The 18,560-nt window shown below is 39.1% G+C and overlaps 1 protein-coding gene across 1 annotated transcript in view; it reads right to left on the bottom strand.

Moving 5' to 3' along the window:
* Window positions 1-1,573: 1,573 nt before the first annotated feature.
* SNX15 (sorting nexin 15) overlaps window positions 1,574-18,560 on the bottom strand; it is a 51,813-nt gene continuing 34,826 nt past the window's right edge. The window contains exons 7-8 of the mRNA XM_053720133.1: window positions 9,575-9,799; window positions 1,574-5,804 (exon numbers count right to left, since the gene is read on the bottom strand). Coding sequence (XP_053576108.1) covers window positions 5,698-5,804; window positions 9,575-9,799 — 332 coding nt within the window. The 3' untranslated portion in view covers window positions 1,574-5,697. The remainder of the gene's footprint in view (window positions 5,805-9,574; window positions 9,800-18,560) is intronic.

The following is an 18,560-nucleotide window of genomic DNA, read 5'->3' as shown; positions in this document are numbered from 1 at the left end:
TAAAATATGAGGAAAAAATGGAAAAAAAAAACACTTTTTTTTAACTTTTAGCCCCAAAATCTGTTACACATCTGCAACCACCAAAAAACACCCATGCTAAATAGTTTCTAAATTTTGTCCTGAGTTTAGAAATACCCAATGTTTACACGTTCTTTGCTTTTTTTGCAAGTTATAGGGCCATAAATACAAGTAACACTTTGCTATTTCCAAACCACTTTTTTTCAAAATTAGCGCTAGTTACATTGGGACACTGATATCTTTCAGGAATCTCTGAATATCCCTTGACATGTATATATTTTTTTTTAGAAGACATCCCAAAGTATTGATCAAGGCACATTTTGGTATATTTCATGCCACCATTTCACCGCCAAATACGTTCAAATAATTTTTTTTTTTACATTTTTCTAAATTTTTGGTTTCTTACTGAAATTATTTACAAACAGCTTGTGCAATTATGGCACAAATGGTTGTAAATGCTTCTCTGGGATCCCCTTTGTTCAGAAATAGCAGACATATATGGCTTTGGCGTTGCTTTTTGGTAATTAGAAGGCCACTAAATTCTGCTGCGCATCACACTTGTATTATGGCTAGCAGTAAAGGGGTTAATAAGGTAGCTTGTAGCCTCCCACCTGAAACATCAGACCCCCTGATCCCTCCCAAACAGCTATATTCCCTCCCCCACCCCACAATTGTTCCCGCCATCTTAAGTACTGGCAGAAAGTCTGCCAGTACTAAGATAAAAAGGTATATTTGTTTTTTTTGTTTTTTTTTTATAGCATATTTACATATGCTGCTGTATAGAATCCCCCCTTAGCCCCCAAACTCACAGATCCCCCATCAAACAGTTCTCTAACCCTCCCCCTCTAACTTAATGGGCACCATCTTGGGTACTGGCAGCTGTCTGCCAGTACCCAGTTTATTAAAAAAAAAAATGCTTTTATTGGACTTTTTTCCCATTTTCTGTAGTGTAGCTTCCCCCCCCCCCCCCCAGAACCCTTCGATCATTTATTCATTAAAAAAAACCCCTTTTCTCCCAATTTTGAAGTTACAGTTTTCTGTAGTGTAGCAGTTCCCACCCGCTCCCGCCCCGTGCACGCGCCCGCCCGCCGCCCACGTGCACGCGCCCGCCCGCCGCCCACGTGCACGCGCCCGCACGTCCGTGCGCGTCCCCGGACACTGCCGCATCCGATCCGGCCTCCGATCCCGCCCCCCTCCAAATCACAGGCCCTTGGCAGGCCGCCCACCCACCTCCCTGCCTTGCTCCCACCCACCAACGACGCTCCGGTGCAGAGAGGGCCACAGAGTGGCTCTCTCTGCATCGGAGGCTTGTAAAGGGGTATTGCAGGATGCCTCCATATCGAGGCATCACTGCAATACCCTCAGAGCTGCTGGAAGCGATTGTGATCACTTCCAGCACTCTGTTAGACAACTGACGTACCAGGTACGTCCATTGTCATTAACTGCTTGTTAATGCATGACGTACCTGGTACGTCAGTTGTCATTAAGGGGTTAAGCAGGATTTTGTTTCTCAAAAAACACTAAACCCAGAAAAAAAAGTTACACTTAACATAAATTCTTTTATTTATTTATTTTAAAGTGCAGCATTGAAAAAACATGTTTTACTGAGACCCCCCCCCCCCAAACAATAACTTCAGTCTATGGTAGTAAATACGCCTCATGGGGAGTGAATACATGAGAATAGTTCAAGCCATTCAGTACCAAATGTGTATTTAAAGGGACAGTCTAGTCAAGATTAAACTTTCATGATTCAGATAGGGCATGCAATTTTAAATCAACTTTCCAATTCACTTTTATCATCAAATTTGCTTTGTTCTCTTGGTATTCTTTGTTGAGAGCTAAACCTAGGTAGGCTCATATGCTAATTTCTAAGCCCTTCAAGTCCGCCCCTTATTTTAAAGCATTTGGCAGTTTTTCACAGCTAGATGGTGTTAGTTCATGTGTGCCATACAAATAACATTGTAACCACGCCTGTAAAGTTACAAATGAGAGGGCACCGATTGGCTTAAATACAAGTCTGTCAAAAGAACTGAAATAAGGGGGCAGTCTGCAGAGGCTTAGATACAAGGTAATTACAGAGGTAAAAAGTGTATTAATATAACTGTGTTATTTATGCAAAACTGGGGAATGGGTAATAAAGGGATTATCTATGTTTTTAAACAACAACAATTCTGGAGTAGACTGTCCCTTTAATTCACGCACCACCCAGCTGATTTTACTAATCACCCGGCTAAAATGTAAGCCAATATTAAAGGGGCGTGAAACACAATTTTTTTCTTTCACGATTCAGAAAGAGCATATCATTTTAAACAATATTCCAGTTTAGTTATATTAACTAATTTGCTTCATTCACTTGATATACATTGTTGAAAAGTATATCTATATATGCTCTGTAGCTACTGATTGGTGGCTGCAAATAGATGCCTCATGCTATTGGCTCATTCATGTTCATTGCTATTTCTTCAACAAAGGATACCTAAAGAATGAAGCAAATTAGATAACAGAAGTAAATTGGAGTGTTGCTTAAAATTATATTCTCTATCTGAAGCATGAAAGAAAATATTTTGGGTTTCATGACCCTTTAAGCTAAAATGAGCTAATATTTATTTTTTTAATGTATGTTGCACAAATTATCAGTAAAGGACATGAAACCCAAATTTTCTTTCATGTTTTTGATAGATCATATGATTTTAAACAACTTTTACATTTACTTCTATTATGTAATGTTTCATTCTCTAGGTATCCTTTGTTGAAGGAGCAGAAATGCAATACTGGGGGTTTGCTGAAAGCCAATGACAAGATACTTGTATTTGCAGCCACCAATCAGCAGCTTCTGAAACAAATTAGATAACAAAAATAAATTGAAAAATGGCTTAAAATGACATGCTCTGTCTGAATCATGAAAGAAAAAAATGTGTTTCATGTTCCTTTAAATCAAATTATATTAAGCCATGCAATCAATTTGTGCTTTGAATAGTTTAAAGGGACATTAAACACTAAATAAATACTACACAGAATGATGCATTCAAAGGAAAGATTAGTCTGTTAAGAACGATTTCATTTATTTTTTAAAGTTTCATTAGTTGTTTAATCAGTGACAAAATAAGTGTAAAGTTTTAGTGTCTATAAAACACTGGGAGCTGCCATGTTGTAACTTAGGTTACCTTCTCTGCTGTGGCCAATTAGGGACAATAATAAATAGGTCACTAGAGTGTACAGCTGATGGTTGTCTGGTATATAACAGTATTCTACACTTCCATTTCTAACAGGAACTGAAAAGCTCACAATTTCAGAATTGAATGACAGGAAAAGGGGACAAAATAAACAATGAAAGTATATTGCAGACACACACACATATATATATATATATATATACACACGATTTATCATTTTATATTACCATCTCAAAGTGTTTAATGTCCCTTTAAGTAACATTTTAAATAACAGAAAATCTTATAATATTGCTAAGTATTAAGCTCCCCACTCCTAGCTAATACATAATTTTTTTTTGAGAAGAACAGTGAAATATTCTAGTTTACAAAAAAATAAAATAGTTTTTTTGGCTTAACGGGTCAGTAAATGTTAAATTGTTGTTGGCGTACATAAGTAGTTTGTGCGTTACAGATTGTTTATTTTTGATGATCACACACCACAAATTGCTGAGCACTGGAAAATGTATCCAGCTTAACTTATAATTACATCCTATTGAAAATGTTACTCAAATCGGCGCCTATGCAATTTGCAGTGCGTCACCATGTTGTAGGGGTCTCTTTATACGCAGCCGTCATTTAATGTTCGTCTTTATAACGCATGCGCAGAAGCAGTTGAATGGTAACTAAGTTCGTCAACACATTTGCAGACAGTGTGCAGCTTTGAGACGAGAAGTGCATCCAAGCCGTTTACATAAAGCTAATGATTTATTATAGTTAAAGGGACAGTCTAGTCAAAATTAAACTTTCATGATTCAGATAGGGCATGCAATTTTAAACAACTTTCCAATTAACTTTTATCTCAAATTTGCTTTGTTTTCTTGGTATTCTTTGTTGAAAGCTAAACCTATGTAGGCTCAAACTGATTTCTAAGCTGTTGAAGCCCGCCTCTTATCTCAGTGCATTTTGACAGTTGTTCACAGTTGGACGGTGCTATTTCATGTGTGCTATATAAATATCATTGTGCTTACTCCTGTGGAGTTATTTATGAGTCAGCACTGATTGGCTAAAATGCAAGTCTGTCAAAATAACTGACATAAGGGGGCTGTCTGCAGAGGCTTAGATACACGGTAATCGCAGAGGTAAAATTTATATTAATATAACTGTGTTGGTTATGCAAAACTGGGGAATGGGTAATAAAGGGATTATCTATCTTTTTAAACAATACAATTTTTAAAGTAGACTGTCCCTTTAAAGTATTTTTTCCCATTTATGAAACTATTTATGCACATATCCAAATATGAGTACGAGTTCCCCATTTTATTAAAGGAGAGGATATTATATGTGTGCATGCGCGCTTTTCAGAAGGTCATAACACAACATCCGATAGACATCCCAGCCCCCTTAAGGCAGAAGTTTCAGACAGGGGTAAATACTAATAAGCAGTCAGAATGTGGTGTGCGCTTGCTTTTGTGAGTACTACAACAATGCAGTTGGTTTTTTTTAGACTTAAAGGGATAGAAAGGACAAAACTGAAATGTGTGTGGGAGCATTTGAATTTTAAATAGAAGCATTTTTCCAATATACTTCTAGTAAAAGTTATCAGTGTTTTTCCAGTGGCATATGCACATATATGAGAGCTGTGCACCGGTATTCAAGCTCAGAGAGTGGTGGTGATGTGTATTCTGTCTAGAAAGACCTAATTTGTGTCATACAAGCAACTGCCGACTCTCTGAAAAGGTGCTGGTGCACGGCCCTCACAGCATGTGTGTGTATGCCCCTGGAAATTAGTAATAACTTTTACTAGAAGCATTTTTGCTAATGGAAGTCTATTGGAAAAAATGCTTCTATCCCTTTGGATGGCATTCATATTAAATGTCTCTTTAAATGGATAGAAAATTAAAAAATGAAACGCGTGTGGGTGCATTTCAATTTGAAATAAGCATTTTTGTAATATACTTCCATGAGCTAAAACGTTATTACACACATATCCCATGAGTATTAAAACACTACGTCTTTTCAGAGAGTCAGCTGTGGTTTGTATGACACAAATGACATCTTCAGAAGCAATACACACCACTGTCAGCTCTCTGAGATGTAGTGTTCGAATACTGGTGCACGGCCCCTCATCAGGATATCTGCGTATGCAGCTAAAAAAACAGTAATAACTTTTACTAGAAGCACTTTTGCTAATAGAAGTATATGGCAAACATGCTTATATCTCAAATTGAAATGCAACCACCTTTGACCTTTCTATCCCTTTAACAGAGCTGTTTTTAAAGGTAAAACTATCCTGTCATAGCTACAAATGTGCTTTCTTAATACAGACTACTTGTACGGCACCCAATACTTATTAAAGGTAAAGAAAATCAGCTTTTACTGTCTTACATCTGTCTTAGAAAGTTACTCCCATTTATTAACAGCGGAGCAGTGTTTTTAAAAGTGCTGAAAGTTCCATTTCCCTCCAGGGTTTTTCCAGAGTGTGGATTTAAATAAGAGATGTTGTATATTGCAGCTGAATTAGAGCAGGTCAGGTTGTGTTCTCACTCATGTGCTCTTGGAAGATTCTCTCCGCATGACGAAGATACTCTGCAGTTTTTCGTGTAACAGCATCACGTCTTGCCGTGCAATGCTCATCTGCAAGAGAAGGGGCTACAGAATTAAATTGACACATGAAACATTTCTACACATCTAGATTACACCACACAGTATACAATATCTACATGCACATGACCATACCCTGAAATTAAAGGGACTGTGTACTGTAATTTGTTTTATCCCCTTTAATGTGTTCCCAATGATCTATTTTGCCTGCTGGAGTGTATTAAATTGTTTAAAGATCACTTTATTTTGTCATTTGAAATATCTGATTTTGCCCGTTGTATTCCAACCTACACTAAACATTTCTGTATCGGTTTTAGAAAAACTATCGCCTAGATTACGAGTCTTGCGAGAGCCTTAAAAAGCAGTGTTGAGAGGCCCCAACGCTGCTTTTTAACGCCCGCTGGTATTACGAGTCTGGCAGGTACAGGTGTACCGCTCACTTTTTTTTCTGCGACTCGAGCATACCGCAAATCCACTTACGTAAATTGCGTATCCTATATTTTCAATGGGATTTTCCTAACGCCAGTATTACGAGTCTTGGAAAAAGTGAGCGGTACACCCTCTCCTGTCAAGACTCCTACCGCATTTAAAAGTCAGTAGTTAAGAGTTTTATGGGCTAACGCCGTAACATAAAACTCTTAACTAAAGTGCTAAAAAGTACACTAACACCCATAAACTACCTATTAACCCCTAAACCGAGGGCCCCCCCACATCGCAAACACTTAAATTCAATTTTTAACCCCTAATCTGCCGACCGGACATCGGCGCCACTTTAATAAATATATTAACCCCTAACCTGCGGCACTCCCGCCTTGCAAACACTAGTTACATTTTATTAACCCCTAATCTGCCGTCCCTAACATCGCCGACACCTACCTACAATTATTAACCCCTAATCTGCCGCCCCCAACTTCGCCGCCGCCACTATAATTAAGTTATTAACCCCTAAATCTAAGTCTAACCCTAACACCCCCTAACTTAAATATAATTTAAATACATCTAAATAAATATTCCTTTTTTAAACTTAATACTTACCTATAAAATAAACCCTAAGCTAGCTACAATATAATAATAGTTACAGTGTAGCTATTGTAGGGTTTATTTTTATTTTACAGGCAAGTTTGTATTTATTTTAACCAGGTAGAATAGTTACTAAATAGTTATTACCTATTTAATAACTACCTAGTTAAAATAAATACAAATTTACCTGTAAAATAAAACCTAACCTAAGCTACAATTACACCTAACACTACACTATAATTAAATAAATTACCTACATTAACTACAATTAATTACAATTAAATTAACTAAATTACTAAATAAAAAAAAACACTAAATTACAGAAAATAATAAAATAATTACAATTTTTTAAAACTAATTACACCTAATCTAATCCCCCTAATAAAATAAAAAAGCCCCCCAAAATAATAAAAAGCCCTACCCTATACTAAATTACAAATAGCCCTTAAAAGGGCCTTTTGCGGGGCATTGCCTCAAAATAATCAGCTCTTTTACCTGTAAAAAAAAGTACAATACCCCCCCAACATTAAAACCCACACACCCAACCCTACTCTAAAACCCACCCAATCGGAATTAAGGTAGAAAAAATCCTATTGGCTGATCCAATCAGCCAATAGGATTGAGCTCGCTTTCTATTAGCTGTTCCAATCAGCCAATAGTATGCAAGCTCAATCCTATTGGCTGTTCTAATCAGCCAATAGGATTGAACTTCAAATCCTATTGGCTGATTGGATAAGCCAATAGGATTTTTTATACCTTAATTCCGATTGGTTGATAGAATTCTATCAGCCAATCGAAATTGAAGGGACACCATCTTGGATGACGTCATTTAAAGGACCCGTCATTGTTCCAGTCGCTGTCAAACGAAGAGGATGCTCCGCGTCGGATGTCTTAAAGATGGACCCGCTCCGCTCCGGATGGATGAAGATAGAAGATGCCGCCTAGATGAAGACTTCTGCCCGTTTGGAGGTCCTCTTCTGCCCGGATAGGATGAAGACTTCGGACCGTCTGGAGGACCACTTCTGCTCGGTTGGGTGAAGACGTCTCAAGGTAGGGTGATCTTCAAGGGGGTAGTGTTAGGTTTTATTAAGGGGGGATTGGGTGGGTTTTAGAGTAGGGTTGGGTGTGTCGGTGGTGGGTTTTAATGTTGGGGGGGGTATTGTTCTTTTTTTTTTACAGGTAAAAGAGCTGATTACTTTGGGGCAATGCCCCGCAAAAAGCCCTTTTAAGGGCTATTTGTAATTTAGTATAGGGTAGGGCTTTTTATTATTTGGGGGGGGGGGGTTATTTTATTAAGGGGATTAGATTAGGTGTAATTAGTTTAAAAAAATTGTAATTATTTTATTATTTTCTGTAATTTTGTGTTTTTTTTCCGTACTTTAGTTTATTTAATTTAATTGTAATTAATTGTAGTTAATTTAGGTAATTTATTTAATTATAGTGTAGTGTTAGGTGTAATTGTAGCTTAGGTTAGGTTTTATTTTACAGGTATATTTGTCTTTATTTTAACTAGGTAGTTATTAAATAGTTAATAACTATTTAATAACTATTGTACCTAGTTAAAATAAATACAAAGTTGCCTGTAAAATAAAAATAAATCCTAAGCTAGCTACAATGTAACTATTAGTTATATTGTAGCTATCTTAGGGTTTATTTTATAGGTAAGTATTTAGTTTTAAAAAGGAATAATTTATTTAATGATAGTAATATTTATTTAGATTTATTTAAATTATATTTAAGTTAGGTGGGTGTTAGGGTTAGACTTAGATTTAGAGGTTAATAATTTTATTATAGTGGTGGCGACAGATTAGGGGTTAATAAGTGTAGTTAGGTTGCGGCGACATTGGGGGCGTCAGATTAGGGGTTAATAAATATAATGTAGGTGTCGGCGATGTTGGGGGCAGCAGATTAGGGGTTCATAAGTATAATGTAGGTGGCGGCGGTGTCCGGAGCGGCAGATTAGGGGTTAATAATATAAAGCAGGTGTCGGGTTGTCGTAGGCGGCGGATTAGGGGTTAATAAGTGTAAGATTAGGGGTGTTTAGACTCAGGGTTCATGTTAGGGTGTTAGGTGTAGACATAAAATGTATTTCCCCATAGGAATCAATGGGGCTGCGTTAGCAGCTGAACGCTGCTTTTTTGCAGGTGTTAGTTTTTTTTTCAGCCGAATCTGCCCCATTGATTCCTATAGGGAAATCGTTCACGAGCACGTTTTGTCAGCTTACCGCTACCGTAAGCAGCACTGGTATTGAGGTGAGATGTGGAGCTAAATTCTGCTCTACGCTCACTTTTTTGCGGCTAACGCCGGGTTTGTAAAGACCCGTAATACCAGCGTTACTGTAGGTGAGCGGTAAGGAAAAACTGTGCGTTAGCACTGCACACCATTACCGACAAAAACTCGTAATCTAGCCGTATGTAAACAAGAAGGTTTAGATGAACTCATGCTCCCAGTGGGGAATGTGACAGAGAGGTACTAAAATGTCCATGTCCCATTGTTTTCTCTTTGTACTGGTCTTTGAGTAAACAGTGAGAAATAAGATACGGCAGACATTTTATAAAACATTAGACATATAAGATAAGGAGATCTGCTTTCCCTTTACAGGGAGCCCATTGTATTGAGTTGTAGTTTACATTAGCAGAAACAGCTCTTTCATAAATAAAGCTAAAAGGAACAAGTTCCCATTCATTTTAAACATTGCAGCGGGCATAAGAAGTCATTAGAAACACATTAAGGGGAAACTGGTTTTACAATACACTGTCCCTTTACCTATCACCAGCTCTCACCTTTCACCCCTCGTAGTAAAGTGTCTACTGCGTTGCGGTAAAGTTTGAAGGCTTCAGGATAATTTGCAGCAGATTCCATCGCCATAGCTCTGTGCACTTCCTCTGTCGCCTGAGACAGGTATCCTAATCCTTCTGCTTCCTGTGGAAAATGAGAGATCTGTTCCTCCTCTTCACAACCCAGGGACAATAAATCTAAAGCTGCTCCAGATTCCACAGACGAGTGCTCTGAAAGAATGAGAACATTATGTTTTGCTTAGCAACAAATCATTTATTTTTAAATCTTTTTTTATTGGTTTTTAAAAAACTTTACAATGATGTTAAAAATGCACATCAAAATTGTTATAATATTATATTAGCAAGAGTTTCAATAAAGATAGAAATCAGTGTATCCAAAGTCTTTTGGGCCGATTTATCAAGCCCTCAATAGGCCCCAAATGCATCTGTTTCCACGCGAGCCTTCAGGCTCGCCGGAAACAGGAGTTAAGGAGCAGCGGTCTTAAGACAGCTGCTCCTTAACTCTTATGTCACCTCTGAGGTGGTGGACAGCAATCAGCCCGATCGGATATGCGAATGTGCAGGGGGGCGGCATTGCACAAACATTTTTGTGAAATGCTTGTGCAATGATAAATGCAGACAGCGCATGCTGTCGGGATTTATCGATGTGCGGCGGACATGATCGCTACAGTGGATCATGTCCGCTCGTACTTTGATAATTTGGCCTCTTTGTGTCTTCACTTAGAACTTCTCAATTCTTCGGTAGCAGTAGGTGTACCTAGTCAAGTATCTCAAGATATGGGGACAATTGATCTCATTAGTTGGGCGAAGAGAAAAGTCACATTCCGATGCATAGCAGCATAACACAGATGATATTAGCACATCAAGGTATTCCCACCCTTTAGCCTAAGACAGTGGGATCCCATCCTGTCCCCCCTGCCCAAGTACTGACACACATTTGCTCCCTATCCTCATAATACATAATCCAAGGTTTCCACAAGTTTAGGAAGCTTTCTTTTCGGTTCATCAAATCAGCAGATAAGCTCTCCATAAGGTAATAGAGAGTAATTTTTTGTTGAATTATATGATAATGCGGGACCTCATTTTCCAATACTTGGTAATATAAATTCTATGTACAGCAGTTAGAGTTTGTATCAATTTATTCTGTCTAGGTAAGAGTACCTGGTGGGGTGCAAATACCATCTAAAAGCTTCTTTTATGGGGGGGGCGTGGCCTAACTGAGCAAGGAGATGGTCACATGAGCGTAGAGCTCCGCTCAGCACACTGGCTAATAAGTTGTTTAATTGACCTCAAGTGCTGTATATTGCAAGCTAAATTAATGGGGTACCTATACTAATCCCACCACTACTGGAGAATCCTGCAGCTAGCAACAGAGGAAGCGGTAAAGTCACAGAGACAGCCGTAGAAGTGCAGGGCTGCACCGGACCCATTACAGACTCACCGGATGACAGAAGAAAGCAGAACCCGGTGAAATATACAGCAACAAGCAGCTGAGGATCAAGAGCTCCCTGTGGGGAGCAGCAGATGGTGAGAGGATCGGCAGCATTGTAGATGGAGACCGCAAGGCTCAAACAGAGTTACCAAGATGGCGCCGGCCATGCAGACGCTGCAGAGGTAACGACGCAGCATGGTGTCTGACAGAATAGAGGGAAAATCTTGGACACAGAAGCTAAGGTGAGACCATGCAGAAAGCATATTAACAATACATATATAAAATAATAACGGAGCTGTTCTTCAAATAAAATATTTCAGAGGGGAAGCAAGGGGACAAATTGAACTCAAATATCTGCCTATAACCGCAATTAGGAGTAGTCTGTGACTTCAACCACTTCTAACATAGACAATCAAAGAGGACAAGAGACAACAAAATATACAGCCACTGGGAATAATAAGTATCTTAATGATAAGGGGTAGAAGCACAGCAACGAAATCAGAAAAATAGAGACGTACTTGACCCCTTAATCTAAACTACCACGTGTAGAGATTGCAATACCAGGTGTTTACAAGGACACTACTATAATGTCTACTAGAAGATTGATTAAGGGAGACAAAACACCCAAAACAGTCACAGTAAACGCATTTTTCAAAACATCACAGAACATAAAACCGAACCTATTATCAGAGCCAGATCTAGAAATACAAGAGGATTCAAATATGGAACCTACAGTAACAGATGAAGATCTGACCCCAGTTACAAAAGGGGATCTGAGAGACTTGGTCTCTAAACAAGATATCACATCAAACTTCGAAAGATTATGGAATAAAATTGATAATATGCATACGGCAATGACTAACAGCCTAGCAGATATTAAAACAGAAATAACGGAACTAGGAGGCCGCATTGACTCCTTAGAGGAACACACTGACACGCTAGTGGAAGATATTACTAATGTCACTCAATCGGTTGCTGCCCACCATCAAGAACTAAATGAGATCCAGGAAAAAATAGAAGACCTGGAAAATAGGAGTAGGAGAAATAATATTAGACTGAAAGGAGTGCCAGAGACTATCCAAAACAAAGATCTCCTCACCTATATAGCCCAACTTTTTCATCAAGTGACGGCAGAGAAAGCAGAATTCAACATGGGCATTGAAAGAGCACACAGAGCTCTCAAACCTAGACCTAAAGAGGGCATGCCTCCCAGAGACATTATAATCGGATGGCGCTATTTCAAGACAAAGATAAGATTCTGCAAGCAGCCCGGAAAAACCCCACGTTCAAGGTCCAAGGGAACATAATACAATTCTATCAAGACCTTAGCGTCAAGACTCTACAGCGCAGAGGCTCCATGAGACCACTAACACAGCTCTTGCGGAAACATCAAATCCCCTATAAATGGGGCTTCCCCTTTGCACTCTATATTACCAAAGACTCCAAAACGATAACCATCAAAGAACCAATGGACATACCTGAAGTCTGCACCATTCTAGGATTAGAGGCTCCCCAGATCCCATCCTCTACACAGTCAAATCATCCACAGACAGTAGTGGAACAGCTATCAAAAACGCAATGGTCCAAGTCAAATAGGAAAAAACAGAAGACATGAAACCCCGGCTGCAATCCAACAAAAAAGAACTTTGGAGGTCCCTCTCCTATGGGGAAAACAAACCTCATTGAAGACATAAACTTTTTCTAAACAGCAGATCAATATATTCTCAGACCTATTTGATAAGAACTTGGAAAACAGAGATGGACTGACGAAATTTAAATCAAGATGTAATCCCTAAGGATAATTCCCTCCTCTCCCACTTTTTGTAGTGGGAAGAAGCTAATGGATTACAGTGAATGGGAACAACTTAGCTTAAATATCATGTATCAGCACTTGAGAACTTTTCAGACCAGTGTAGCTGGAGCAACACCTCCAGTAACCTTTTCCTTTCTGAATTTCATTCATTTTCCTCTTCTTCATTCCTTTTATTACTCTATCACCTCCCCCCCCTCCTCTTACTACCTAACCTTTCTCTTCCCTTCTCTTCCAATCTCGGCCATCTTTCTTTTGGCCTCTGTTTATATCTTGCTAGGTAGGAAGAGATTTATGGGACCCACTCCTTGGGTTACAAGTTATGATGTTTTGTTTGAATGTTATTTATTTTATTATGTGTTTAAGGATGCCGGGAGTGGAAAACTCCCAAAGTTAGACTCCCAAGAATATATTGAGGAAAAATGCAGCTTAGAAAACAGTAGAGCCAAGAAGGGTGATGTAGGTGTTGAGGCTGTATCGATGTGAGGTAAGTTAGACAATTTAAACCAGATGGAATATGGCAGGTGAGCTGAGGATTATCTCCCATAATGTAAGGGGTTTAAATACAGATGTCAAGAGACGACTGGCCTTTAAACAGTACAATACACTTAGAGCCAACATACTATTTTTACAGGAGACACACTTGGTTGAACCACTCCTCCCTTATTATTGGACCAAAAAATACTCAACACATTACCATGCCACAGTAGGAACAAAAAAAAGAGGGGTATCGATATTAATTCAATCCACAATAAACTTTGTACACGAATCCACCATCACCGATGTAGAAGGCAGATATATAATCTTAAAGGGTCAACTAGACAATGTAGACACTGTCTTGTGCAATGTTTATGCACCCAATGAAAACCAACACTTATTTTTTGAAAGTCTCTCACACCTCCTGACACAATGGTCACAGACCAGAATAATTCTAGCAGGAGATTTCAATATCCCCATGACATCTCAGGGTAACTCAAATAAGACACTTGGGTCAAATAAACTCCAGAGACGTAGCAGTATCATTAAATCTTATACTTTATATATGCCAACAAGCCAGATAAGTATTTAGCCCATAAGATCAGAGAGAGATTTCGAGCAGCCAATATAGCATTAATCGAAAAAAAAAGACGGCACTAACACCACCCATCCCCAAGAGATAGTTAATACGTTTGGAGAATTTTATGCAGAACTTTATAACGGCCAAAAAGTTAAACATTCTCTGGAAGTAGAGAAACTCACACAAGACTTTTTGGGATCTACTCCCCTAGAAAAATTGACGGAGGAAGATAGAGATGATTTGAATAAACCCATAACAAAATTAGAGGTGGTTCTTGCAATCAGAGCCTTAAAACCGGGAAAGGCTGCAGGACCAGATGGCTTTCCCGGTGAATACTACAAGCTATTCAGAGAATGCCTAGTTCCCCATCTCACTAAATTTTGCAATTACATACTGGAGGGTAACCCAGTTCCCCCAGAACTGCTCCAAGCAAAAATAATAGTCATACCTAAACCAGGCAAAGACCCAAAGAAATGCGCCAGCTACCGACCCATATCTTTAATAAATCAAGATTTGAAGATCTTCACTAAAATTTTGGCTAATAGACTCGCACATATACTGCCCAAATTAATACACAAAGACCAGGTAGGCTTTATAAAAGATAGGGAAGCCCCAGACAACATTAGACGCTTGATAAACACTATACATTACTTAAATGAGACAAAAACGCCTTCTCTGCTCCTGTCTCTGGATGCGGAGAAGGCGTTTGACAGGGTGGACTGGGGCTATATGAAGAAAACTTTAGCCAGAATGAACTTTGGGGGTCCCTTTGTTGAGGCGATAGAAGCAATATATACTGGCCCGACTGCACAGGTTTCCTCAAATGGATATAGATCTGATACTTTCCCTATTTTAAATGGCACAAGGCAGGGGTGCCCACTGTCACCCTTGCTGTTTGCGCTATGCATCGAACCATTAGCAGCGAAGATTAGGGCTACGCCTAGTATATCGGGAGTCAAAATAGGAGACACTGAATATAAATTAAATTTGTTTGCAGACGATGTGTTGATCACCTTGACCAAACCTCTTCACTCTCTGCCCAACCTCTATTCAATAATTGCTGACTTTTCAACACTCTCAGGATATCGAATCAATTTAGATAAATGTGAAATCATGCCAATAGAGATCCCCCAACATACAAAGAAGTTACTAGACATCAACTTTGAATTAAAACAGACAAAACAGACACTAACATACTTAGGGGTAAAATTAACTCCACAGATACACCAACTATACAAAGCCAATTATCTTCCGCTATATAAGTCCATAAGACAAGACATGCAGAAGTGGAAAAGATGTAATTTCTCCTGGATGGGAAGGATGTCAGCGGTAAAGATGACGATACTGCCCCGCCTGCTTTATCTATTCAGGGCCCTCCCCATAAAAATTATATATTCTGATATAGAGAAGCTACAGTTAGACATTTTGACATTCATTAGAGGTAAAAAGAATGCCAGAATAGCCAGCAAAACTATGACAAAACATAGGAGCCTGGGAGGGCTGGGTGTGCCGAACTTGATTGACTACTTTAAGGCCTCTAGATTGGCCCAAGACACACTAACACTCAGATCTAAACATGAAGCTCTTTGGACACAGCTAGAATCCGACATGGGAACGTGGAGTAAAGCTGACGCTATATTATGGGAATATAAAACTACCACTCACAGAACAGATGCCTGCCTTTCACTAGCCAGTCAATGCACACAATACATCTGGCTAGAATTGGCCCACAAAAAGGGACTATGCCCAGTGGGGTCAACATTACAACCTATTAGATATCTACTACACGGGGAGTCACAGAGAGAAGTAGCTAAATGGGAAAACAAAGGATTATACCGTGTGGCGGATTTGCTGGTTCAAAATAAGATAATGACTTTCACCCAAATTCAGGAGAAACTGGCCCCTATAAAAATCCACTGGTACTTGTATTTGCAGGCAACTTCATCCCTACGGGCATACCTCAGAAAAACAAACGACAAAAATAAATCAATCTTAGAGGGTCTTTGTAATTCACAGGGGAGACCGAAACATGCTATCTCTATAATATACCTAAGTATTCAGAAAGCAAGATCTAAGACTAAAACCACACTAATGCTCAAATGGGAGGCAGACATAGAGAAGACAGTAAACTTAGACACATGGTATGAGATATTTCATACAGCTACAAAGGGATTGCTAAGTGCAGACCTGAGAGAAAATAATCTGAAGACAATATTCAGATGGTACCTAACACCAACTAGAACCTAATATATGTCACAAAACAATTCTAGACAATGCTATAGAGGGTGTGGGGAAGTGGGAACTTATAGACACATGTTATGGGACTGCACAGAGGTCCAAACCGTGTGGAAAACGCTCTCTTCCATGTTAAGCTACCTATTAGATGAACAAATTCACCTCAACATCACACAGGCACTGCTACATGAAAGAATTAAAAAATACAATAAGCCAATAAATACCTTTATTAGAATCATATGCACGATAGTACGAACCTGTATAGCCAAATATTGGAAGGTGGGTACACCCACCTGGCCAGAAATCAAAAATAAAATTCAACACACATATAACATGTATGAATGTGCAGCTTGGTCGTTAAACACAAAAGAAAAAAACGATGAAGTATGGTATTATTGGATACTTAGAGATGGCTTTAACTGGTCTACTTAGAAGGCTAGATAGGATTAAAAGGAGCAACACCTAGGGAATTGTGAAGCGTTATAGGAATCTAAGACAGGTAAGCCACTTCCCGGCATCCGAACACTTATTTTATAACTGTTTCAGTTTGTTTTGGTTATTAGTAGAGAAAAGAAAATCATAAAAAATTGATGTGAGTTATCTTACGCTTTATTATGCAACAACAGAGACTACCCATTCAAATATGGACTTTCAGGGATTAATCAACACGGCAACGTAAAAGGGTGAAGAATCCATAAGACGGAATATAGAGAGTTTATAGATGTATTAGCTGATGGCAATTGATAGTGACGATTATGTATGTTGTATTTGATAATGACTGTAAACATATAACACTTGCTCTGTTGTTGCACTAATGAAAATTTTTCAATAAAAATGATTTAAACATAAAAGCTTCTTTTATGTAGTTCTCCTTGAGTGAGGCACTGTGGGAGCAAGAGAAACCCAACCTAAGTCTTAACTGGCCATTCTCATCCTAACTCATCCTCCCAGGAAGTCATCATTATTGTCTTAATTTCCTGGTCAGTCATGTAAAATGATGGGTATAAGGTTGCAATTGCTCCCTTAACTCTATTGCTTGAAGAACATAGGAGTTCAAAATGTGTGTATGATGGTATAGAGCCAGTCTAAAATCTCAGTCACTCTGGAAGCAACCAATCATTTTTACCATACCACAAAGTAGTTATTTGAAATGTGCAAAAATTCAGAACTTGTGATTTATTATTGAAACGACTCAAGAAAATGTCTGTGGTTCCGAAAAATGTATTAGAAACAAAGGTAACTTACTCTTCCATTCTGCTTTTAATATAGCTGTCTGCTTGCAAGAGAGTGCCAGACACGGCCAAAAGTATGTGGACACCTGACCATCACATCTGTATGACCTTGTTAGGCATCGCATTTCAGAACCATAGACATTAATCATTTGCAGATAGAACAGCTGCAACTCTTCTGAGAAGGTTTTCCACACGATTTTGGAGAGTGTCTGTGGGAATTTGTGCCCATTTAGCCAAAAGCAGCATTTGTGAGGTCAGGAACTGATGATGGACAAGAAGGTCTGGCTTACCATCAGCATTCTAATTCATACCGAAGGTGTTCAGTTGGGTTTAGGTAAGGGCTCTATGCAGGCCACCTGACACAACTTCATGGACCTCACTTTGTGTCACACTGGAACAGGAAAGGGCCTTCCCCAAACTGTAACTACAACGTTTGAAGCCCCCCAATTGTCTAAAATGTATTTTATCCTATAGCATTAAGATCACCCTTTACTGAAATTAAGGGGCTAAACCCAAACCCTGAAATACAGCCCCAGGCTATCATGCCTCCTCCACCAAACCTTTACAGTAGGTACTATGCATTCGGGTAGGTAGTGTCCTCCTGGCATCCACAACACCCAGATTCTTCCATCACACTGCTAGGTAATAGAACATGCTTTACACCACTGCAGCCGACTCTTGGCATTGTGCATGCTGATATGAGGCTTGTATACAGCTGCTCGGCCATTGAAAACCATTTCATGATGCTCTTGTACTGATGTTGCTTCCAGAAGCAGTTTGGAACTCAGTAGTGAGTGATGCAACAGATAATAGGCGATTTATACGCACTACACTTGGTTCCCCTGGTCTACAGCTTTATGCCTGGGCTGTCGTTGCTTCTAGACACTTCCACATCACAATAACAGCACTTACAGATGACCGGGGCAGATCTAGTAGGGCATAAATTCCACAAACTGACCAAAGGTGACATTTATGACAGTACCACATTTAAAGTCACTGAATTATTTAGTATGACACATTGTACTGCCAATGTCCGTCTATGGAGATTTCATGGCTATGTGCTGGATTTTACGCACCTGTTGCAATGGGTGTGGCTGAAACACCTGAACTCAATAATTGATTACTTTTGGCCATATGCATGCAGCAGCTCAGTAGGCGACAGAGGAGTTTAAAAGGTGCAATAATATAAGATTTTATTATTGCAC

The sequence above is a fragment of the Bombina bombina genome, chromosome 7 (assembly GCF_027579735.1).
Source record: "Bombina bombina isolate aBomBom1 chromosome 7, aBomBom1.pri, whole genome shotgun sequence".
Lineage (NCBI taxonomy): Eukaryota > Metazoa > Chordata > Amphibia > Anura > Bombinatoridae > Bombina > Bombina bombina.
This window is presented reverse-complemented; position numbering and strand designations above follow the sequence as displayed.